General features: G+C 51.3%; 1 protein-coding gene across 1 annotated transcript in view; it reads left to right on the top strand.

Annotated features, from left to right (window-relative positions):
* The window catches only part of MYH13 (myosin heavy chain 13), a 53,482-nt gene extending 32,688 nt beyond the window's left edge, over positions 1–20,794 (top strand). The window contains exons 22-39 of the mRNA XM_058705688.1: positions 1,988–2,164; positions 2,766–2,911; positions 3,048–3,138; positions 4,986–5,375; positions 8,139–8,265; positions 8,345–8,463; positions 9,907–10,103; positions 10,488–10,671; positions 11,052–11,217; positions 12,124–12,248; positions 13,022–13,330; positions 13,406–13,609; positions 15,219–15,344; positions 15,628–15,798; positions 18,478–18,582; positions 18,671–18,766; positions 20,138–20,272; positions 20,684–20,794. Of these exons, the coding sequence (XP_058561671.1) occupies positions 1,988–2,164; positions 2,766–2,911; positions 3,048–3,138; positions 4,986–5,375; positions 8,139–8,265; positions 8,345–8,463; positions 9,907–10,103; positions 10,488–10,671; positions 11,052–11,217; positions 12,124–12,248; positions 13,022–13,330; positions 13,406–13,609; positions 15,219–15,344; positions 15,628–15,798; positions 18,478–18,582; positions 18,671–18,766; positions 20,138–20,272; positions 20,684–20,698 (2,883 nt within the window). The 3' untranslated portion in view covers positions 20,699–20,794. The remainder of the gene's footprint in view (positions 1–1,987; positions 2,165–2,765; positions 2,912–3,047; positions 3,139–4,985; positions 5,376–8,138; positions 8,266–8,344; positions 8,464–9,906; positions 10,104–10,487; positions 10,672–11,051; positions 11,218–12,123; positions 12,249–13,021; positions 13,331–13,405; positions 13,610–15,218; positions 15,345–15,627; positions 15,799–18,477; positions 18,583–18,670; positions 18,767–20,137; positions 20,273–20,683) is intronic.
* The last annotated feature ends 3,332 nt before the right edge of the window (positions 20,795–24,126 follow it).

Below are 24,126 nucleotides of genomic sequence, written 5' to 3'. Positions count from 1 at the left end.
GTGTCTGGAGCTCCCTCTCTGTGAGGAGGAGACATTGCCTGAGGTCAGGGGTAGGAACGGACGGTTAGTGAGGTCCCACCCAGTCCTGTCCTCTGCCCCGTTCTGGAGCCCGGAGACTCTGCTTAACCCTCCTCCTGCCTGGCTGGCTGCACCCCAAACTTCCAGCCCCAACCCATCCTGCACAAAGGAAGTGATCCTGGAGAAGGATGGCGTCTTATTCATCATCACTTACATTTGTCCCAGGAAGAGCAAACCCAAGTGCCTCCAGGGGCCAGGCAGACGATGAGGCAGGCAGGTGGGGACAGGGGCAGAAAGCTGGATCACACCAAGCGCTCGCAGGGACGTGGGGCACAGGGACTCTTGTGTGTTACTGGCAGAGTATAGACTGCTGCAGCTTTCAGGAAAGCATCTGGAAATACTTGGTCACGTTAAGGATCCACATATCCTTTGAGCCAATGATTCTGCTCTTGAGTGTCTAGACCAGGGAATTCTCCCACCAGCCCAAAAGGGGACACATTCAGTAGCATCGCTTGTGGTCGGGGAGAGCCAGAGGCAGTATCAGGGTCCACACTGGGGAGCGGACATTTGAGGAGTAGAAGATGCCCATCAGGGAGTGCTACAAAGCCAGCAGGAACACCAGGCTTGTACACACAGGGCACCAAGATGGATACGAAAGACCTAACGCTGAAAATAGGAAAATGAAAGGTACAATACGATACCATTCACGTGAACTAAAAATCACATGTACGCACAAGAATACTCATTTTACAGAAACAAGTGAAAAATGCAACACCTGATTCAATCGTAATGGTTGCCAATGAGATAGAGCAAGGGATAGGGTTGACCTGGTGTGAGACGACCCAGAGTCAGTGTTGGTTAGACAACCAGGAGTAGGGGAAAGGGACAATCGGGAGGGGTGGAGATTGTGGCAAACAGAAGGGCATCTGCCCTGTCCAAGATGGCAGCCATGACTTGGCTCTAGCCAACTGCCTCCCGGTGGGAAATCCATTGTCGCCAAAGCCTCTGATTTTCCATGAGAAGCCAGGAGTCCAGATCTTATGTGAAACTGCTTTTCCTTTTTCCACCCTGGTAACTTAACTCAAAAGTTGTAAACTGTTACATGGACTAAAGAAAACATGTCTTCTGCCAGATTCAGCCCACAAGTCAGGTGCTTAACAACCTCAGATCTGGAAGGGTGTCGTACGTGGAACAAAGTTTAATTTAAATGCCTTGCAACTTCAGGGGCGCCTGGGTGGCTCAGTCGGTTAAGCATCTGACATCAGCTCAGGTCATGATCTCACAGTTCGTGGGTTCGAGCCCTGCATCGGGCTCTGTGCTGATGTCTCAGAGCCCGGAGCCCGCTTTGGATTCTGTGTCTCCCTCTCTCTCTGCCCCTCCCCCATTCATGCTCTGTCTCTGTCTCAAAAATAAATAAACATTTAAAAAATAAAATAATAAATAAATAAATAAATAAATAAATAAATAAATAAATAAATGCATGCCTTGCAACTTCACATTTGGTGCCCCGCCTTCTGCTTCTTGACAGCACAAGACTCCCATTCTGGATGCTCTTGCATGGCACTTCATCTCTTTCCTTATGCTTCCTACCTTATTCTAACCCCCAAATTCTCATTGATATATTATGATAAATATAGATTGATCGGTTGTCCTTCAGAGGCACCCTGTCTGCATCTATCAATATGCTGCCCTGTGAGATCCCTAACCCTCTCTGAAGGAATGTTCCTAACGGGAGGATTTGAGGCTCTCTGTGCAGGCCAGTCAGGAAGATTAAGAATTCATAGACTGCCAGTTTCAGGATGATACACCCAACGACACACTAAGCACCTGCCAGGGAGGTAAAGAGGCAGTGGCAAAAAAAAAAAAAAAGAATGAAAAAGAGAAAGTAAAGAAAATGAACAATCTAGGTTCTGCTGGAAGCCCCTGACTTCATTGTTTGCACGATTCGATTGTGTTGATACTCTTCCAGGTAAAGAATCTTTCCGAGGAAATGACAGCACTAGAGGAAAACATTTCCAAATTGACCAAAGAGAAGAAGTCTCTGCAGGAGGCCCATCAGCAAACATTGGATGATCTCCAGGTTGAGGAGGATAAAGTCAACGGTCTAATCAAAATAAATGTCAAGCTGGAACAGCAAACGGATGATGTAAGGAGATTTTACCACTGCGTTCTAAGAGCTATTGCTTGCAGAAGCACGGGCAAGAGCAGGGGGTGGGGGTGGGGTGGGGTCCAGCTTCTGATTCTGAATCGGAATCCCTGAGTCTGGACCTCAGCCCCCTCCACAGGAGCCTGGAATGTTGAGTGAGACCCTTAAACTCTTCAGCCTCCGTTTCCACCTCTTGAAATGGGGATACACCCAGATCCACCTCAGAGGGTTTCCGTGGAAAAAGCTCAGGAGGTGGAGAGTGTTCAGTAACCATGACAATGACCATTGTTCCCCATCGTGTTAACACTTTTTGTTCTCGGTGCAAGAGCCGGGTCTGAGGTTTTTCAGGTTTCATTCACGGTTGTGGCTTGAACTTGTCTGGATGGCATCAGTTTTTCTGTTCCTCACACACCTTGGTGCACCCACACACAGGCACACTCACAGATTTGCACTCATCACCCCCCCACCGCCATGCATGTGAGCGAAGGAGGAGTGACGGTGTTCAATCTAGGTCCTCAGAAGCCGTGGGCGGCCACACTGGCTCAAGGGACGAGCTCACGTTCTCCCCGGGGTCTCAACCTTTGCACCCACGTCTCCCCAGCTTGAGGGCTCCTTGGAGCAGGAGAAGAAGCTCCGGGCGGACCTGGAGAGAATGAAGAGGAAGCTGGAAGGAGACCTGAAAATGTCCCAGGAATCCATCATGGATCTAGAAAATGATAAGCAGCAGGTAGAGGAGAAATTGAAAAAGTAGGTATTTTATTCATGTTTGACCTCTGTGTTTGAGCCTGAAAGCCAGTAGACCCCCTTTAAAAGGCTTGTATTTCGTGTTATTAAAATATATATATACATATATATATGTATATATATATTTATTTATTTGCAGGAAGGAGTTTGACATCAGTCAGTTACAAACCAAAATTGAGGAGGAACAAGCACACGGTTTGCAATTACAAAAGAAGATCAAAGAACTACAGGTGGAAACATCAAAACCCTCCCGACCCTGAAAACCCTTTGCAAGGGGCCCTCCTGCCCTTCTCCCTTTGTTTCTTTGTTTCTTTGTTTCTTTCCCCACCCTGAAAACCCTTTGCAAGGGTCCCTCCTGCCCTTCTCCCTTTGTTTCTTTGTTTCTTTAGCTGCTGGTTTTCCTCCTGTCCTCAGAGCCAGAATGTCCTGTCCTTCCCTTTATGTCTCTGAAATTAACACCTTAATTTTCTCAGTAGCACATAGGCAATCTCCTTGAGAATATTACAGTGTTGCCTAAATGGGATTGGTAAGGGTGCTTTGATCACCACCAGCGAGCTGGGTGCTCTCCACATCTTCTCAGAAGTCACTCCTGGGGCACCTGGGTGGCTCAGCCGGTTGAGCGTCTGACTCTCGATTTCAGCTCAGGTCAGGATGTCATGGCTTCGTGAGTTTGAGCCCCGCATTGGGGTCTCTGCACTGACAACATGGAGTCTGTTTGGGATTCTCTCTTTCCCTCTCTCCCTGTCCCTCCCCGACATGTTGTCTCTGCCTCCCTCAAAATAAATAAATGAGCTTTAAAAAAAAAAAAAAAAAGAAGTCACTCCCACTCTCAATGGGATGTGTATCCTCCGGGATCTTTTGCTATGGATTTATGTACATTGATCTAGGCGTTGTGAGTTCAAACCCCACGTTGGGCATAGAGATTACATAAAAATAAAATCTTTTTTTAAGAAAAGACCCAAAGAGGGGCGCCTGGGTGGCGCAGTCGGTTAAGCGTCCGACTTCAGCCAGGTCACGATCTCGCGGTCCGTGAGTTCGAGCCCCGCGTCAGGCTCTGGGCTGATGGCTCGGAGCCTGGAGCCTGTTTCCGATTCTGTGTGTCTCCCTCTCTCTCTGCCCCTTTCCCGTTCATGCTCTGTCTCTCTCTGTCCCAAAAATAAATAAAAAACTTTGAAAAAAAAAATTTAAAAAAAAAAAAAAAAAAAAAAAAAAAAAAAGACCCAAAGAAACTAATAGGATATATTAATGCATACATATGTATATGCACATATACATTAAAATATAAAGGAACAAGAACATTAAACTATATATATTTACATATATATTTATGCATGTAAATATATTCATTAAATATATGGTTATTTTATATCTCTTAGTTTAAATATGATACCACAGAGGCTTTGGTTCTGCAACTTGCTCCTTTCTTTCTTTTTTTTTTTAATTTTTTAAATCTTTATTTATTTTTGAGAAAGAGAGAAAGAGAGAGTGAGAGCAGGGAAGGGACAGAGAGAGAGGCACACACACACACAGAATCCAAAGCAGGCTCCAGGCTCTGAGCCGTCAGCACAGAGCCCTATGCGGGACTCGAACCCACGAACTGTGAGATCATGACCTGAGCTGAAGTCGGATGCTTAACCAACTGAGCCACCCAGGCGCCCCACAACTTGCTCCTGCAGACCTGTCCGTGATAGACATGGGTCCAGTCTAACCCTTCACGAACTTCTGGAACACGGCCCCACCATGGTGGATTTGACAAGTCCCATATTTTTTTTAAATTTCTTTTAATGTTTTATTTATTTTTGAGACAGAGAGAGACAGAGCATGAGCAGGGGAGGGACAGAGAGAGAGGGAGACACAGAATCCGAAGCGGGCTCCAGGCTCTGAGCTGGCAGCACAGAGCCCAACAAGTCCCATATTGATGGACATTTAGACTGTTTCCAAGTTTGTTCCTCACTAATTTAATGTTCTAGCATATTCTTTTCTTTGTGATGCCTACCCTCAGTCCCTCACCACCCTGCCCCTTCCAAAGAGGGCTACTCCCCCCTCCCCAATATGCCTGATGCAGTGACTCTTTCAGGCCCGCACAGAAGAGCTGGAGGAGGAAATCGAGGCAGAGAGGGCCTCCCGGGCCAAAGCAGAGAAGCAGCGCTCGGACCTCTCCCGGGAACTGGAGGAGATCAGCGAGCGGCTGGAAGAAGCCGGCGGGGCCACTTCCGCCCAGATCGAGATGAACAAGAAGCGGGAGGCCGAGTTCCAGAAGATGCGCAGGGACCTGGAGGAGGCCACCCTGCAGCACGAAGCCACGGCGGCCACCCTGAGGAAGAAGCACGCGGACAGCGTGGCCGAGCTGGGGGAGCAGATAGACAACCTACAGAGGGTCAAGCAGAAGCTGGAGAAGGAGAAGAGCGAGTTGAAGATGGAGATCGACGACCTGGCCAGTAACATGGAGACCGTCTCCAAGGCCAAGGTACCTGACTCCCTGCTCGTAGCAAGTGTGAGGCAGTCACATCCACCTGCCCAGGGGGCAGATGTAATTTGATGCCCGCGAATTCACTTCCCCTTCTAAACCAATTCTCTCCCAATTCTTCCTGCTCCCAACACCCGAAATCCATTCCGGTCATTCAAGCTTGACCCAATGATCTCCTTGCCATGCAAGGTCTCATCATCCTTCCCAGAGTCTCAGAAAGCTTTCAGAACCTTCCAACCCATGTGGCATTTTCTACAGCTAAATCTATTGATGGGTTGTACCAAAGGGCCTTGCTGGGCATGGTTTTCTACATGCCACTTCCTCCCTAGCCACCGTGTTAATCCTGGGTGGCATTACCAATGTGAAATTATGCGTGAGAACAGGGGCAGATCCGAGTTTTGTGCCGCTCGAAGTAAAACTCAGGAGGGGAGGGGCTCTTTAAGAAAATGTACTCAAAATTAGGGGCACCCGGGCGGCTGTCACTTGAGCATCCGACTTCAGCTCAGGTCATGATCTCGCAGTTTTTGAGTTCGAGCCCCGCGTTGGGCTCTGTGCTGACAGCTCAGAACCTGGAGCCTGCTTCGGATTCTGTGTCTCCCTCTCTCGCAGCCCCTCCCCCTCTCACACTCTGTCTCTTGCTCAAAAATAAATTTAAAAAAATTAAAAACAAAAAGTAAAATGTACTCAACATTATAAATACAAAGTTAAGCACAAAAGTAAGTATTCATTTAGAGTGAGAAAAACAAATCAGGTCCCCGTCTTCGGACACCTCTTCGGGCCATTTGCCAGAAATGCCTCCCTAGAAATATATTCTGCTTGCATGCAGCTTCCTTCCCCACCTGGAACCTTTTATAGCCACCTGCATGACCTAGGGCCCCTGGAAGTGAGGGTTGTGAAGCTCAAACCTCACCAGATTCACGGTAAAGCCGCTCCTGTGTGACTTCAAGGCAAACCTTCCTCACGGAGTGACTATGTGCTTCTAGATTCGCGGTGCCTCTTGCTGTCCTTGTTTAGGATCTGGATTCACAGCCGGGGCTTCGTCTTGATTGCTTCCTCACTGCCTGACTGCCACTCCTTTTTCTCTCTTGCTTGCCTCCCCGGTTTTCTGCCCTTCTTGGCTTTGTCCTCCCTCTCAGGAGTTATCTACTCTCTGTCTCCATCTCTGTCCCTCTCCCCCGTAACACACGGGCCGGGTCTCAGGGTTGCCTGGGTTAGAAGCGAGGACGCCAGCACCCACGCGCAGCACCGCCCTGTCACCTCCCTTTCTCTGTCATGCTTCCCGCTCTCCGTTCTCAATTTTAAAATCCAGTGGAGGAAGTCTTTTATATTGCTTTATTTTTTTTAAGTTGTTGTGTCCTTTGATTTTGTTTCTCCTTGTGAGTCTGCTGTCTCTTTTTCCACTACCCCAGATAAAATTATTTTATGTTCATATGTCATTTCCTCAAAGATATCCTAAGCACTTTGAGAACTTCCTTAGAATCTAGTATCTCTGCCTCTTCTTTTTTTTTAAATGTGTGTTTGTTTTTGAGAGAGAAAGAGAGAGCACAAGCAGGGGAGGAGCAGAGAGACAGAGGGAGACACAGAATCCAAAGCAGGCTCCTGGCTCTGAGCTGTCAGCACAGAGCCAGAATCAGGGCTTGAACTCATGAACCGTGAGATCATGACCTGAGTGGAAGCTGGACACTCAACTGACTGAGCCACCCAGGTGCCCCTACCCCTGACTCTTCTGCTGCCATCTTACACTTCACAGTCTAAGGGAAAATATACACTCAATACATTTATCTTGTGTTACACGAGGTGGGAGGAAGAAGTCGATAATATATGCAAAGTTTTGAAACAAATTTCACAAACATACAGGCCAACTAGAGGCTACAGGAGTGACTCCCTTCCTGCTATCTCTACCATACAGAACCTTTTGTATAATCGAGTGAAATGTTCAACACTGTCACCTGAATATACTGCTTGCAAACAAATCAGAAGGTAGTATTACTCCAATGGCAATCGAATTACTTACATTGCAAGAAGATTCTGGGGTTCCTTTGAATAGCACCTCCTCAAAGGTGTCTTTTACAAACCAATCAATACTTAGCTACCAAAACCCTGTTGCTCCAACTTATTGGGGGTGAAGCAGTATTCACAGACAAAAAAAAAAATAAAGCAAATCTGAAGCGACTGTAATTTTTTAAACTGACATTCAGGGCGCCTCGGTAGCTCAGTCGGTTAGGCATCTGACTGTTGATCTCGGCTCAGGTCATGATCTCGGGGTTCATGAGTTTGAGCCCCATGTTGGGCTCTGTGCTGACAGCCCAGAGCCTGGAACCCGCTTCGGATTCTGTGTCTCCCTCTCTCTCTGCCCCTCCCCTGCTCACACTCTGTCTTGCTTTCTCTCCCAAAAATAAACATGACCAAATTTGTTTTATTTTACCTGACAAGAAGCCTAAGCCATCATACTTCCCAGTTCAGTCCTGGACACCGGAAACCCATTTTTCCCATTCGTGTTGACTTCTTTCTTTTTTTTTTTAATTTTTTTTTTCAACGTTTTTTATTTATTTTTGGGACAGAGAGAGACAGAGCATGAACGGGGGAGGGGCAGAGAGAGAGGGAGACACAGAATCGGACGCAGGCTCCAGGCTCCGAGCCATCAGCCCAGAGCCCGACGCGGGGCTCGAACTCACGGACCGCGAGATCGTGACCTGGCTGAAGTCGGACGCTTAACCGACTGCGCCACCCAGGCGCCCCACGTGTTGACTTCTTTCTTAAAAGAGTAACATGGAGAGAATGTGCCGGACCGTGGAAGACCAGTTTAATGAGATCAAGGCCAAGGATGACCAACAGACACAGCTGATCCATGATCTGAACATGCAGAAGGCAAGACTGCAGACCCAAAATGGTAAGGATGGGCAGGGCCCTGGGGTGCAGCCAGGCCACGGGAGAGGACGGTGTGCAACACTCATGCATCTGTTCGGTAGGGGAGCTGAGCCATCAAGTGGAAGAGAAGGAGTCTCTGATTTCACAGCTAACCAAAGGCAAGCAGGCCCTCACCCAGCAGCTGGAGGAGCTTAAGAGGCAACTGGAAGAAGAAACCAAGGTAAGAATGCCTCTTTCTGGCACAGTCACAACCTGAGAAGCCACAAAAAATGGTTGGAGGCAGTGTGACCCCAGGAGGTAGAAAGCTTCTCCTCTGCTGCATAGGAACCTACAGGAACCTGTTCTCTGAGATTACAGGACTTTGACCTTGGATCTCCTTCCGCAGAGCCAGGGTGCCCCATCCTCTGGGTTCCTCTGCTCCCCACGAGGTGGTCTGATAAACATGCCTCTCCAGCCAGGGCATCCCCGGCCCCATTCACTGCACCAGCTTGAATTTCTCTACCTCTCTCTGTGTATCCTTTCCCCCTGCTCAGCCATTTATCCTGACCACCCAAAACGCCCTCCTCTTTCTTCCACATCACTCACGTATCACCTGCTACAACGCCTGCTCTTAAGCTCTCCTCCTCCAAAAACACCGCATGGCTTTAGGGACACGTTTGGGATACGTACATAAATATGCACATCATCATCATGTTCTTGACTTCGATATCGAGATATTTATGTCCATCATGCCCATTCCCTCCCCCGCACTGATCTATAAATGCCTAGGCAAGAATAATTTTTTCCCTCGTGGTAAACAGTAGGTACAGTGCGTAGAACAGTGCACACAGCAGGTGCCTAATAAATGCTGCCGATGTGTGTTCAAGCGTTAGAATGGGAGTCCAGGAGTCCACAAAGCTGCATTCTGTGATTTTTGAGGTTGCCATGCACCGGCTAAGATCTACAAGGCAATCTTTCAGAATTCTCCAGGGCTCTGCATACCCTTAAAAAAAGAACGAGCACTTTTTGTCTGCCATCTTCCTATCATATGCTAAGGGTCTTCAGTGGGCTGGGGTGGGGGTTGTGGCAGGAAGCAGAGTACGAACAAGCAGCGAGAAGACCCACTATAGGAACGAGGCTGTCCTCAGGCCAGGATACAGTAGCAGCTAAGCTCAGGGAAAGCTTTCCCTAACATTGCATCAAACAAGGAGAAAATTATTCCTTTCTCGTTCTGTTTCAATTCTTCGGATTACATAAGGAAAAGATCTCAAGTTGGACACCATCTCTCTAGCAGGTGCTTATTTTCGTTATACAGAGAGGAGGCCTCAGCCACAGAGCCACGGCCGAAAGTACCTAGCTAGAAGGTGATAGATAACTCGGCTTTATGGCTTTATCTCCGTGGCGTTTATTCTAACGGTTCCCTCCTGTTCACGGCAAATGCTAACACTTTGCGATTTAATGCAGTGTAAAGGTTTCCTTTTGAAATGCACGTATTTAAATATAATAAGGGAGTCAGCTTTAAAAAAATTTTAAATGAGACGGGATGTATGGAGGTGTGGCAAAGCTTTGTGAAGGCAGCTTGGGAATGGTTCACGTTGGGAAATGCTGGTTTAAAGTGGAAATACCTTAGCTTGGAAGATGGCCAGATAGACATCTTTGCAGTCTCACCATCATACTGCCGTAGGCCAAGAACGCGCTGGCCCACGCCCTGCAGTCCTCCCGCCACGACTGTGACCTGCTGCGGGAACAGTACGAGGAGGAGCAGGAGGGCAAGGCCGAGCTGCAGAGGGCGCTGTCCAAGGCCAACAGCGAGGTGGCCCAGTGGAGGACCAAATACGAGACGGACGCCATCCAGCGCACAGAGGAGCTGGAGGAGGCCAAGTACGGGGTCCCGGGCTACGGCGGGAGAGGTGACCCCAAGACACAAGTGAAGAGACAGAGAATTCTTCCTACTTTGAGAGACTCTCTCTTCCTTCCTCTCCAGGCCCTTGAGTTTTCTTAAGCTTTCAGATGGGGCATCCCTGTCCCTCCCCTGGGACTGTCCACTCCACCTTGTTGCTTTGGTGGCTTCTCGCTGGCCTGCTTTGCTACCCAGCACTTAGCAATTCTTCAGGCGATACCTAGACCCTGTCCACTCATGACCTTCCAGGTCTTGGTCTTACCAAGTTCCAGTCCTGAACAGACTGTTCCTCCTCATCCGGTCTAACAGGTAGTTCTGAAATAGTCCACCTTTGCCAAGTTGGGGGGAAACTCTGGTTCTTTTAGGAAAAAGCTGGCTCAGAGGCTCCAGGAAGCAGAGGAAAACACAGAGGCAGTGAGTGCCAAGTGCGCCTCCTTGGAGAAAACCAAGCAGAGGCTTCAGGGGGAAGTGGATGATTTGATGTTGGACTTGGAACGCACCAACACAGCCCGTGCCATCCTGGACAGGAAGCAGAGAGACCTGGATAAGGTCTGCCCCCCGAGAGCCCCGGCTTCTCACGCTGGGATGTGTGAGATGCCCACACATCAGGGAGACCCTCTGAGCAGCAAATCACGGTGTGGGCGGTTGGGATTTGCAATGCCTCTCTGCTTTTGTGACTGTCTCTCCAAAGTGAATTTTTAGAGAAAGCTGATTCAGGTTCCCTTGGAGAACCCAAACACCTATAGGAACCCAGCAGACGGCCTGTGGGAATAGCAGAGTCTGGGGCCCGTGATCTAGACCTGTTTCTAGACTCCCAGGACGGGAGGGTGAAACCCTGGCATTGCTGACACAAGCTTCCTTGTTTTCATGGGCTCTCCTGGGTCCCCTGGCCCTTTCTGCTGCTCACGTGTCCCTTGGTCATCTCCCAGGTCCTTGCAGAGTGGAAGCAAAAGCTGGATGAGAGTCAGGCTGAGTTGGAAGCCGCTCAGAAAGGATCCAGGTCACTTAGTACTGAAATCTTCAAGATGCAGAATGCCTACGAGGAGGTGGTGGACCAGCTGGAGACACTGAGGCGGGAGAATAAAAATCTGCAAGGTGATGGGGCGCTTGGGAGGCTCAGTCCGTTAAGTGTCCGACTCTTGGTTTCAGCTCAGGTCGTGATCTCACAGTTCGTGGGTTTGAGCCCCGTGTCGGGGTCTGTGCTGACAGCATGGAGCCTGCTTGGGATTCTCTCTCTCTCTCTCTCTCTCTCTCTCTCCCTCCCTCTCTTCTCTCTCTGTCTCTGCCCCTACCCATCTCATGCTGTCTCTGTCTCTCTCTAAATAAATAATAAATAAGCTTTAAAAAAATCTGCAAGGTGAGCTCTCTCCGCACCCCAGGTTTGCACCCGTACCCCTTCTTGCCTCCTCCCTCTTTCTTCTTCCCACTGTCCCTCAAAACCCTCCCATCTGTTCAGCTGACCCTGGAGCTCAGCGCTGCTCATGTACAGCAATCACACCAAGGTCTCATTCTGCAGCACAAAGGGCAAAATGAATTGCTAAGCTCACCTCTTCTTGGAGAACAAGTTCCCCCCATGGATTCTGTCTCTACGTGGTGTTGTGTCCTCCAGCATATCACTAAATCCCTTAGGACCTCAGACCCCTGATCTGCAAAATCAGACCAGATCCTACACCCCCTAAAACTCCTTCTGGCTCCGAAAGACGATGATCCTATACTCTATGCATCGTCTCCACAAATTTTCTTTTCTGGCCCTCACCGTGACCCTGTTATACACTTTGTAAAGTGTTAAGGGCCACAGGGTATTGTTCTTACCACTGCTCTCTGCAGAGTTCAGGTGAGGCAACAAACCTGTGTCCTGCTGACCCCTCACCTGAAGGGACCCACTGTATCCTGTCCTATATAAACGTGAATGTGTCACCCATCCCCAAGATCCCTGGCAAAATGCCTTGGCTGTCAACTGGAACCAGAGGAAATGATCTAAATTGAGCCCGTCCTTTGCAGAAGAGATTTCCGACTTAACCGAGCAGATTGCAGAGACTGGCAAGAATCTGCAGGAAGTGGAAAAGACCAAGAAGCGGGTAGAGCAAGAAAAGTCAGACCTCCAGGTGGCCCTGGAGGAGGTGGAGGTAAGTGTCTGGGGCAAGACACGAGGAAGCTCAGGAGGGCGGGACCCTGAACGAGGGGGGACTGACTAGACCATGACTTTGGGGCTGTCTCCTGCCAGGAGATGCCAAGGCTTCATGGGAATTAACATCCAGCCATCCCCGGGGAAACAGCTGTGCTGTGTTTCTCCTCCCGGGGCCCCTCCAGCTCAGCTCATCACATCTCCCCTTTCGAAAATAAATAAATGTGTTCATTATGCCCTCAGTGTCTTCCTCTCAGGAAGCAAGAATCCATCATCAAACATCCTGAGAGCTGTCTCAGAATTGCTCGGTTTTTACAGTCACACACAACCATCTTTGGCCCCTGGGACTTCTGTAAAGGCAACATATAGGCTCAGTGTCCCGATGCCCTGATCAGTGTGGCCAGCGCAGGGCGGGTGGACAGTCGAGCTGTGTCTAGGGAAATTTGCATAACGCCGCAGGACGACCAGAAAGCAATTACCCTGTCGTTTTGGAGAATAAGTGGCCCCTGACTTATGGTCACTTAGAATAGACACACCCAGTAAAGGTTTTACTGACTCAAAAAGATGCTCCGTCCTCCGCAAGACATTGTATCTGTTAATAACAGATACAAAGTTTTAGTTCCAGTTTCATTACTGGGAGGGTCATTTGGGGGCAAATTGCTTGACCTCTGGCTCTCTGTAAAACGGGTAAAATAACACCCGTTTTCTCGTAACGGGGAGGAAAACAGCCGTTTGAGAAGACAGCTGCCCACCCAGTCACCCGTCTCTCATCAGGGTTCCCTGGAACACGAAGAGAGCAAGATCTTGCGCATCCAACTGGAGTTGAGCCAGGTGAAATCCGAGCTTGACCGCAGGGTCACTGAGAAGGACGAAGAAATCGAGCAGCTGAAAAGAAACAGCCAGCGGGCCGCAGAGGCCATGCAAAGCGTGCTGGATGCCGAAATCCGGAGCCGGAACGATGCCCTGAGGCTGAAAAAGAAGATGGAGGGAGACCTCAACGAGATGGAGATCCAGCTGGGCCATTCCAGCCGCCAGGTGGCAGAGACCCAGAAGCACCTGCACACTGTGCAGGGCCAGCTCAAGGTCAGCGCGCAGGCCCTGGCGGACCCGGGGGGCTCTCGGCCTGGGCTCCAGCCTCACGCCAGGTTTTCCCTGAAGGCTTCCCAGCTGCACCTGGATGACGCCCTGAGGAGCAACGAGGACCTCAAGGAGCAGCTGGCCATTGTGGAGCGCAGGAATGGCCTCTTGCTGGAGGAGCTGGAGGAGCTGAAGGCGGCCCTGGAGCAGACCGAGCGGACCCGCAGGCTGTCGGAGCAGGAGCTTCTGGACGCCAGCGACCGCGTGCAGCTCCTGAACTCGCAGGTGCGTCCGTCCGGAGGGGCACGGGGGACAGGCAGGCCACCCATACAGTGGAAGGCAGCACCCTCCCTTCCTCCCAGACCAGCGGTCAAGAGCAAGTCGCCTTAAGCTTTCGTTCTTGGAATAAGTGCGCTCCAGATGCCAGATTTCTGAGCTGTCTTTAAGCTGAAGATACAAGGTGATGCACGTTGTGGGGAAATCAGAGAAGGCAAGGATGAATTATTACATAGCGAGACCGGAGGAGGAGACATCCAAGCCACCACCTTGGAAAATGAGAATTGTCTTTCAAAACAATTACGTTGTTACATTTGTAAAAGTTTCTTTAATTTCTTTGAGTTTACTTATTTATTTTTGAGACACCGAGAGAGAGAGAGAGAGAGAGAGAGAGAGAGAGAGAGAGAGAGAATCCCAAGCAGGCTCTGCACTGTCAGCACAGAGCCCGATGCAGGGCTCAAACACGCAAACTGTGAGATCATGACCTGAGCCAAAATCACCAGTCGGCCGCTTACCCGACGGAGCCACCCAGGCACTCCAGGCACCCCTACCTTTATGAAAGTTTTTTTTTTAATTATTTGTTGCAAAATATAGACAATACAAACACATGAACAGAAGAAAAATACCAGGGCGTCTGGGTGGCTCAGCCAGTTAAGCGTCTGACTTTGGCTCAGGTCATGATCTCATGGTCACGAGTTCAAGAGTTCAAGCCCCACATTTGGCTCTGTGCTGACAGCTCAGATCCTGGAGCCTGCTTCCGATTCTGTGTCTCCTTCTCTCTCTGCCCCTCACCCACTCATTCATTCTCTCTCTCTCTCTCTCTCTCTCTCTCTCTTTCTCTCTCAAAAATAAAACATTAAAAAAATTTTTTAAAGAATTGTTTCACATTTTAGGGACACCTGGATGGCTTAGTTGGTTAAGCATCCAACTCTTGATCTTGGCTCAGGTCATGATCTCACGGTTCATGAGTTTGAGCCCTGCGTCAGGATTTTCTCTCTCTCTCTCTCTCTGTCTCTCTCTCTCTCTCTCTCTCGCTCTGCCCCTCCACCCCCCTCAAAAAAAAAAAAAAAATTTCACATTTTATATACTTATGTCTACCCATCCTTTCTTTGCTCCAACACCTCTTACTGAATATTCTTCCTCATTTATGGGAAAATCTACTTGTATCATTTAACCAATTATTTTACGTGCAGTTCTTGCGTCTGTTTCAGGACCTTGTGTTCGGTCAAGAATAAAAGAGCATCCGGCAAATCCCCGTGTGGGAAATAAGAAACACGATCGCGGGGCGCCTGGGTGGCGCAGTCGGTTAAGCGTCCGACTTCAGCCAGGTCACGATCTCGCGGTCCGTGAGTTCGAGCCCCGCGTCGGGCTCTGGGCTGATAGCTCGGAGCCTGGAGCCTGTTTCCGATTCTGTGTCTCCCTCTCTCTGACCCTCCCCCATTCATGCTCTGTCTCTCTCTGTCCCAAAAATAAATAAAAAACGTTGGAAAAAAAAAAAATTTTAAAAAAAAAGAAACACGATCGTGATGTGTTTCCTTCCCCACCCAACTTTCTCCCTCTCGGTTGTTTCGAGCGTCCAAATACAACCTATGCCTCTGGCATCTGATTCTTTTTATAGAACACGAGCCTGATAAATACCAAGAAAAAACTGGAAGCCGACATAGCTCAGTGCCAGGCGGAGGTGGAGAACTCGATGCAGGAGTCCAGAAACGCGGAGGAGAAGGCCAAGAAGGCCATCACGGATGTGAGCTCCGTTCCTTCTTTTCAGAGCAAGTGCTTGGCTTGGTGGGGAAGGGGCTTCTAAGCCGAGACCAGGCAAGTGGGTTTCGTCTCCTGCTGACCTGCCGTCAGCAGAGGGAATGAGATAAAGCCTCCGCAGAGACAACGTGGGGAGGAGGTGCGTCACGGTGCAGACTGAATGAGGGAGGCGGGACCAACACGCTCAGTATTGACCTTGATGGCATCCTCCCCGTGCGCCGGGTAGGGATGCCAGGTGGCCCACTGATACTTTCCATGCGCTTAATCAGGCGGCCATGATGGCCGAGGAGCTGAAGAAGGAGCAGGACACCAGCGCCCACCTGGAGCGGATGAAGAAGAACCTGGAGCAGACGGTGAAGGACCTTCAGCACCGTCTGGACGAGGCTGAGCAGCTGGCCCTGAAGGGCGGGAAGAAGCAGATCCAGAAACTGGAGAACCGGGTAGGGCGGGTAGGGCGGCGGCCGGAGAGGACTCTGGCTCTCCAAGTGATACCGCGTTTCGCCACCTGGGGCACAGCCGCGGTGGTCCAGACATTCGCTGCTTCCCACAGCCCAACACACACCCCCACCCACTTTACAAGGCTTAGGCCTCGGTAGCTTCGGGGGTAATGACACTTGCAAATGTTCACGTCCTGTTTTCATGGGAACTGGGACCCACGGAAATAAGGGGGAATATACTTCACATTCTTAAAATCACATATTTGGTGGGAGCCCCATTTGGGGCCAGCCTCCACTTTGGTGAGCAGTGGCCCGTCCTACCTAAAGTCTATAGTGTCTCTTTACCTCTGGCTCCTGTTCCTTTCCAGCTCTCCCAGTCCCATCGCAGTCCACAACACTGTGCTCCTTCCTAGACTGGCTCTCCCCCCACTCCCCTCCTCCCCCTCCCCCCCCCCCCCCCCCCCCCGCCAATGCCCGCAGGAAAATTCACCGCCTTGCCCAAGGGAATCCTGCTCTTTCATTATCTAGGAACTTCTTTGTGTTTGTTTTCCTTTCTTTGCTAATTTCTCCCTTGGTTTCCAGTACCCATTGCTTCTCCTTTTAGACCTGTGACGGTTCTTATTTCTTTTGTTTTGAAAATGGGCCCCACTACCCCTCGAAGTTCTGGAAAAGGGCTGGGGTTTGGGGGGAGTTTGTAGAAAGTCCCTGTTGTCCCAGAGGGAGGAAATGGAAACGTAGGTGGGGAAGGGCGGGAGGGGCTGGCAAAGGGAAGGAGATGACCTCTCCCAGCAGGGAAGGGCCTCAAATGCGGTCAGTCTTCATGCCAGCCTCCCAAGGATGTGGTCACCAGCAAATACACGCCGTAAAAAGGATCTTTTGGCTAAAAACGAGGCAGCTGTGGACATGTGAGTAACAAAAGTCAACACCAGGGGGCGCCTAGGTGGCTCAGTCAGTTGAGCATTGGACTCTTGATTTCTGCTCAGGTTATGATCTCACGGTGTGTGAGTTCAAGCCCCGCATCAGGCTCTGCGCTAAGCGCTGTCCTCCAAAATTCTTTAAATGCTTCTTTTTAATTATTCCCAGTCATACAGTGTTAAATGAATTTAGGTCTGTCCTTCTCACGGATCCCTCCACTGAGGGAGGGATTAGATCCCATGCCATCCTCCAGGATTCTTTGATTCCTGGGTTGGCAGGGAGCCCTCCTCGGCCAGCCTCCCCTCGCACACGAGGCATCTCGACTGGCCTCCAATAACAGCCACCCAGTTATGTTTACTTCTGTAAACCTCGCAGAGGCCACAAGAGCACTGCCAGGAGCACACGCGTTTTGTAGAACCTAATGGAAAGCAGCTTCCCAGAGCTTGTGGGGTGGCCAGGAGTCCCAGGGATCTGTTTTGGGACAGTGCCCAGAGTTACCCCGTTCCACTGGTGGATTTCAGGGTTGACCTGGTGAGTCCACAAGGCCTGAGCTGCCCCCGTCTGTGGCCGCTGGGATTCCCGGGGGCTGGCTGCCACGGTCCCTGGACTGTGGAGTCGGGGCTAGTTAGTGACCTGTGTTCTCAGTGGCTGACCTATCCTCTCAAGACTTCAGGAAAGGCAGAGGCAGCTGTGAAATGAACAACACCTATGTATCGCTTTATCAAACATACTTGCACATAACTTTGATATTTTTTTAAGTTATATTGAGAGAGAGAGAGAGAGAGACTCAGAGAGCACAGTGGGGGAGGGGCAGAGAGAGATGAGAAAGACAGAATCCCAAGTAGGCTCCACACTGTTAGAACAGAGCCCGATGCGGGACTCGGTAAGATCATGACCCTAGCGGAAACCAAGAGTCGGACGCTTAACCAACTGAGCCACCCAGGCGCCCCTCGTTTGTTTAATTGATCCCCACATTTGAGGTAAGTGGGGAAGGAATTATAATGTCCATCCTAGACACGTAAGAACTCATTCTCAGGAGCAGCCCCTGACCTGCTCAGCATCAATCAGCTGGACCAGGCCCTTCAACACACCCAGACCGTTCCTGGCCCAGGCTCTCACCATGACCCGCACATTCTCATTAACCAGGAATCAGGGCCACCCCAGATGGCCGTGCCGGCTTCGCCCGCGGGGACAAGTCGGGGCCAGAGCACAGGCCTCACCGGGATATTGGCCCCACAGAAAGAGGCGTCTTATGCAGAGCCCGGCTTGATAGCCCAGCCGTGTGCCCCTAAAAGCTGTCACTGCCCAAGGAGGGCATCTTGCTATCGTTTGCACAAAGCCACCGCACAGACCGTGGTGGCCTTGTGACCAAAGTGTGGTTCCTGAGCGGGGTGCCTGGGTGCCTCAGTCAGTTGATCCTCTGACTTCGGCTCAGGTCGTGACCTCACAGATTGTGGGTTCGAGCCCCGCTCGGGCTCTGTGCTGACAGCTCAGAGCCTGGAGCCTGTTTCAGATTCTGTGTCTCCCTCTCTCTCTCTGCTCCTCCCCCGCTCATGCTCTGTCTCTCTCTCTCTCAAAAATAAACATTTTTTAAAAATAACTAAAAATAAATTAAAAATGTGGTTCCTGAGCGTGAGGAGGAGACATTTTTACAAACTATCATCAGAGGATCCCGAGTTTTCCCGAAAATGCCCCCCACTCACGCGTGTGCGGGAGAAGCACAGGGGCTCCGACCCGGATGCTGTGCTCTCTCCCCCCCAAACCCAGGTGCGGGAGCTGGAAAGTGAGCTGGACGCCGAGCAGAAGAGGGGGGCCGAAGCTCTGAAGGGGGCTCACAAATATGAGCGCAAAGTCAAGGAAATGACATACCAGGTAAGGGGCTCCAAAGCCTCCGTGAGTGCCGGCCCCCTCGGGAGCAGAGGAGGGTCTGGGGGACCCTGGCACGGCGCTGTGTTCGCAGGCTGAGGAGGACCGCAAGAACATCCTTAGGCTCCAGGACCTGGTGGACAAGCTTCAGGCCAAAGTGAAGGCATACAAGAGGCAGGCCGAGGAGGCTGTGAGTAGGGGGGCCTCAGCACCCCCAGCCCTGGGCAATGTCCACGGAGCCAGAGGCCTGGGGTTTTATTTGTAGGTTGCTGATTCAGGGACACCTGCCCTTCCTCCCTCCCCTGGTTTGTGTCAAACAAGCCTGTCCCCCAAACCCCAGCTGCACCTCCTGGGTGCCTCCCGCCTCAGTCTCGTGGCCAGCCCCCTCATTTTATCCCCTATCCCCACCCTGCCGGCCTCACTTCGCCCTGACACACCAACCAGCTCAGCGTACCCCACAGCCTCACCTTAAACCCCCCTACCCTGGTTCACGGCATCCCCTCCTTGCCCCCATCCCCGGTCCCCAGGGCCTTATCCTTCCTGCCCTCTCTAATTGCCACCCACCACCCTGATCAGATAGACCTAAGGGAAGTTACTACTAGCAGGAACCTTCAGGGCGGGGGGCAGGAGGAGGGCAAGGGGGAGTACTTTTTATTTTACAGAAAAGAAATAGTTTTGGAAACTCTAGGTTAAACAGAGTTGAACTGGCTGCTTTCAAGGATTTCTCAGATTTTTTAGGTGACATGAAATGCACCCTTCAAAGTGGACAGAATGTTCTAGAACGTAGTGTGGCTACCCTTAGTGGAACTCAGAACCTTTTTTTTTTTTTTAATGTTCATTTATTCTTGAGAGAAAGAGACAGAGCATGAGCTGGGGAGGCACAGAGGTGGTGGGGAGGGGGGGCACACAATCTGAAGCAGGCTCCAGGCTCTGAGCTGTCAGCACAGAGCCCGACACGGGGCTTGAACCCATGAACTGCAAGATCCTGACCTGAGCCACCCAGTACCCCAGAACCTTTTTTATATCCAGAGCAGCCCACCGGACTGGTGTCCTGAGGAACAAAATTGGGGAGACCCTGCTGTCGATAAATGACTGAGCATATATGGTTTCTCTCCTTGCCCTGTTTTCCTCCGTGCCCAAGGGGCTGGCGGTTCCATCCTGACCGCAAGGAAGCAGATCTGAACTGATTAAATGGGGGAGGGGTTTGTACCCGTTGGATTAGCACGGTCACAGCAGGACTTCCCAGGAGGCCACCTTCTTCAAGAACCCTCAGATCGCCCTTGACAGACGTGCACAGTGGCCAGGCCACAGGCAGACAAGGGCTGGAGGAGGCCAGGGCAGGGGTGGGGGGACGGGTTGGGCTACTGGCCTCTGACCTTCCAGGTGCCTCGGGAAGACGTGAGGGGACAGGCGGGGGTCCTAGGACAGCAGTACCCTCGAGGTGATCAGACAGCATCGGCCGTCAGGGGCTGGGAGTGTCCCCCAAGGCCCCGCAGGGACTCGGAGCCTCAGAGCCAGAGTGAAGGGCTTCCTCAGCCTCTAGCCCCTCTCTCTTCCACAGGAGGAGCAGGCCAACACACAGATGTCCAAGTGCCGGAGGGTCCAGCACGAGCTGGAGGAGGCGGAGGAGAGGGCCGACATCGCAGAGTCCCAGGTCAACAAGCTCCGGGCCAAGAGCCGAGATGTGGGGAGCCAGGTGAGAGCAGACGTCCCGAGACCAGGACCAGGGGAGCACCCCAGGGAGAGTGTGGAGGACGTAGGCTGCAGCCTCTTCCCCGCTGCTGGCCCTGAACTCCCAGATGCCACGCCTTGGCCAGGCCCCCGGTGGCTCCAGGCTCATGGGGCAGAGGGGGACAAGGGGGCCAGACACCTAATCATCCCGGTCCCTCTTTGTGGTAAGAGGCACTGCCCAGGAAGCCCCTACTTTCTCGGGGTGGGGGGGGGGCTCATCCATCTTCAGGGGCTCCCGGCTTTGTTTTTATGACGTGCAAGGGGGAAACCGTGCCACTCCGTAATATTTTTCGTGCCTTTCCGGCTGTGCCACGTGAAGGCAACAGTCCACCTTGCCTTTGGTTTGACTCGTTCCCTGATTGTTTTTTTCCCACAGAAGATGGAAGAATGAGGCCTTCGGGACGCCCATTGCCATGGGACGCCTCGGGAGATGGGCGGTGGCGGGAGGCACAATGTTGTGAGGAATAAAATCTCCTGACTCCTCGTCTCTCCAGCTCTGTGTGTTCATTATGTGTGCGTTCATCCATTCTGCTTGCTCGGGGTGGTTTAAGAGTCTGCTGTGCATATAACGAAGTAAGGGCCCAACCTCCTCAATTCTGCAGACAAGGAAACTGAGGTCCTTCTCAAGGCCCCCAGAAAGCAGCCCCAGTCCAGCCCTCCCAATAAGAGGAATGATAGCAATGCAAACACACAGAACGAGTCTGTTCATCTCCAGCGTTCACATGTGCATTTTTGTTTTCCTTTCCATTCAAGCCACGAAACAAGCCAGCCAGATCAGGCCAATATTGATGCCCTCATTTTCTAGAATGGTTGCAGACAGGCTACGGCTTGTCCCGTGTTGAGAAGATGAGATCAGACTCACCGCACAGCACACAGTCTCACAGGGTGGGTTTTGCCTCCGCGTAGGCACGTGATGCGGTGGTAAGAGCCACCCCAGGGTGCTGACCCGCGTGGGTCCCAGACCTGCCCCGTCGCTAACTAGCTTGGTGATTTGGGGCAAGTCACTTTACGACTTTAAGCCTCAGCCACCTGGCGTGTAAAATGGGGGTGTAACAATGCACTTTATAGGGTTACTTTGAGAAGTAAATAAGATAATGAAGAAGCACCCTTGATCTAGAGCCTGGCACACGGTTAGCATTCCAGGGACCCGTCATCACAGTGGGGAGGGGTAAGCCTCACGACATGGGTGGAGTGTAAGACTTGGGACCAGATGGACAACAGTCTGGGGTTGGGCTGTGTCTCTAAGGGGCTTCCGCTGGTTTGAGGACTTAATTACACTGTGCAGGCGTGGGGGAGGAGGGTCATCAAAAAAATTCCTCTAGAATTCCATTCCCTTCTGACATCCCAATAGGGGCCCCTGGGTAGCTCAGTCGGTTGAGCGTCCGACTTCGGCTCAGGTCATGATCTCGAGGTCTGTGAATTCGAGCCCCACGTCAGGCTCTGTGCTGATAGCTCAGAGCCTGGAGCCTGCTTCCAATTCTGTGCCTCCCTCTCTCTCTGCCCCTCCCCCGCTCAGGCTCTGTCTCTCTCTGTCAAAAATAAACATTAAAAAAAAACAAAAAAACACAACAGAATCCCCATGGGCTCCAACATTCCCCAGTTTACTCGAGGCTCCCCCCAACGATGAGCCACCCCCACACGTCTGCACTTACTCAGGTCCCCACATCCAAGCTCTGGGCCCCCAGATTTCTGAGTTAGAAAGAAAGAACACTCCTATACCCTTCCCAGTGCATTCCAATGTCTTACACTACATCAGAATCCTGGTCCTTGAATGAAGGGATGCATGAATGAATGAGAATCTTCCATACCTAGACACCAAGTATGTCCTGATGAGAATAAAAAAAATTTTTTTAAGAAAGTTTTTCTAAGGACTGGAATAAGAAAAAAGAGGCTCCTGTGTTGAGTTTTATTTCCCGGCATCTCCTTATCAAATTCCAGGGAGAGCCTCACTCAGGCTCTTTGGTTCAGCCCCTCTGACCCCTCTAACTCTCTGGAAAAACCAAGAGGGTGGCAGAAAGTTCCTCGCCTCGGGTCTCCCGAGCAGTGACGTAGATGGAGTGCATAGGACCAAAGTGTGCGTTCCTGTCTTGGCGTGTCCTGCTTTTTAGAAGTCCTTGGGCAGGTCAGGTAATGTCCCTGAGCCTCAATATGGGGCTGGAAGTCTTGGCACTATAGCCACGGACAGGATGGGGTTGTCGGAAAATTCCTATGTGATACTGTGCAAGGAGTTTCCTCACCTGCACAGTACAGAGTGAACCTCAGGAGGCAATGCTGCTATTTGCTCACAATTGTGGTGGCAACGATAATGACATTGTTGCCATTATCATTGATTACTATTGTTCAGTCTAGAGGCCCAACCACCAAACAGTGCTTTGGAGAGCAGAACCTCCCCCTAGCCTACAGGGCTTTGCTGCCACCTCCTGGCTGTAGAAGGACACACTTGTCATCATGGGAATGACCTTGAGACTCCACTCCTAGACATTAGACATTCGGAGAGCTGGAGGTATCCTTCGGAACCAGGATCATCTGGTCCAGGCCCTCCAGTTTTGCAGATGAGAAAATTCAGATTAGCGAGAAGGTCTTACAATCCCTGAGGATGCCCGGGGCCCTTGTCCCCCCGGGAAAGGGCTCCCTCATCTGAGTGTCCGTGGAAGAGGCCCCTGTAGAATCTCGACATGCAGGGCGAGCACCAACCAGTGGTTCCTGGCGATGTCTCTGGCAACAGAGGCTGGGACCATTTCCAGGGGTCTGCCCCCCAGACCCCTTCTCCTCATGCCAGGAAGCTTTGCCAGGCTGGAAAAGCAGGATTGGCCCCAGGGTGGAGGGCAGTGCACCTTCAGAAACAGCCTGCTGCCCCTAGCAGGGGAGGTGACCAGATCCTGAATGCCTTTGGGATAAAGGTGGCCCAGGGTGGTTCCAAAAGCCATGTTCCTTGGCCCTTTTCCTAGCCCCAAAACAGAGGATCAGGGTGTCCACGACTCGGCGAGATACCCAAGGTCAAGACCGGTGCCATTTGACATTCAGACCCCTCCACCTTTCTGCAGTCTCCTGGAGAGGCTGAAAATGGCCAGCTTCCTTACCCTGTGGCTTATGAGCAGGTCCAGCCAATGCCACGTTGAGATAGAAACGCAGAAGCAAGGAGAGTGAGGTCAAGAGTGTTTGTTCCCTGGGTCCCTCCCTGCACATCCCCAGGGAAAGGTCCCATTTCTGAGCAGACGTGCCACTCTCCCCAGCCCCCTCTGTCCCCATCTCCGGTGACTGGTCCTCAAGCCCCCAGTGCCTGCACATTCACACCCAGGGTCCCGGAACCCGGAGGTTATCGGGCCTGGAGTCCAGCTGCACCCCTACTGTATCTGGGTACCTAACCGCACCTCTGTGAAGCGCATCTCCAGAAAACCTCACATCATGCTAATGTGGACGTGTCCTCTACTTCCTGCTGGACTGCTGCCCAACACAAGACCTAGTTCACCTATGGCCCCCGCACACCTATTTCAGGGCTCCCAGATGCTCTTCCGGAGCAGAACCAGCAGACCACGCCCAGGAAGAGTTGCGGACCAAGAAGAGGCTGCAAAGGAACCGGAGCATTTATTTGAGGTTTTAGGATTGAAATCCGGGAGACACGCCAGCCTAGCAGAATCAATAGGCTCATAAAGGCAAAAACCACAAGGTTACAAGGAGTTGTTTTCAAAGAATGATGATCGGCCCTGACACAGTTAAACTGTTTACTGCAGAACTGGCTATTCAGCTAGTAGATGCAACATTATTGCTATTTCAGTGCAAAGTAGAAGGGTGTGTTCCAGAAGGCGGTGGTGGTGTAAT

This window comes from Neofelis nebulosa, chromosome 16, assembly GCF_028018385.1.
Source record: "Neofelis nebulosa isolate mNeoNeb1 chromosome 16, mNeoNeb1.pri, whole genome shotgun sequence".
In the NCBI taxonomy this organism is placed as follows: Eukaryota; Metazoa; Chordata; class Mammalia; order Carnivora; family Felidae; genus Neofelis; species Neofelis nebulosa.
The sequence above is the reverse complement of the archived record's forward strand: the minus strand, read 5'-3'. Positions and strand labels throughout refer to the sequence as shown.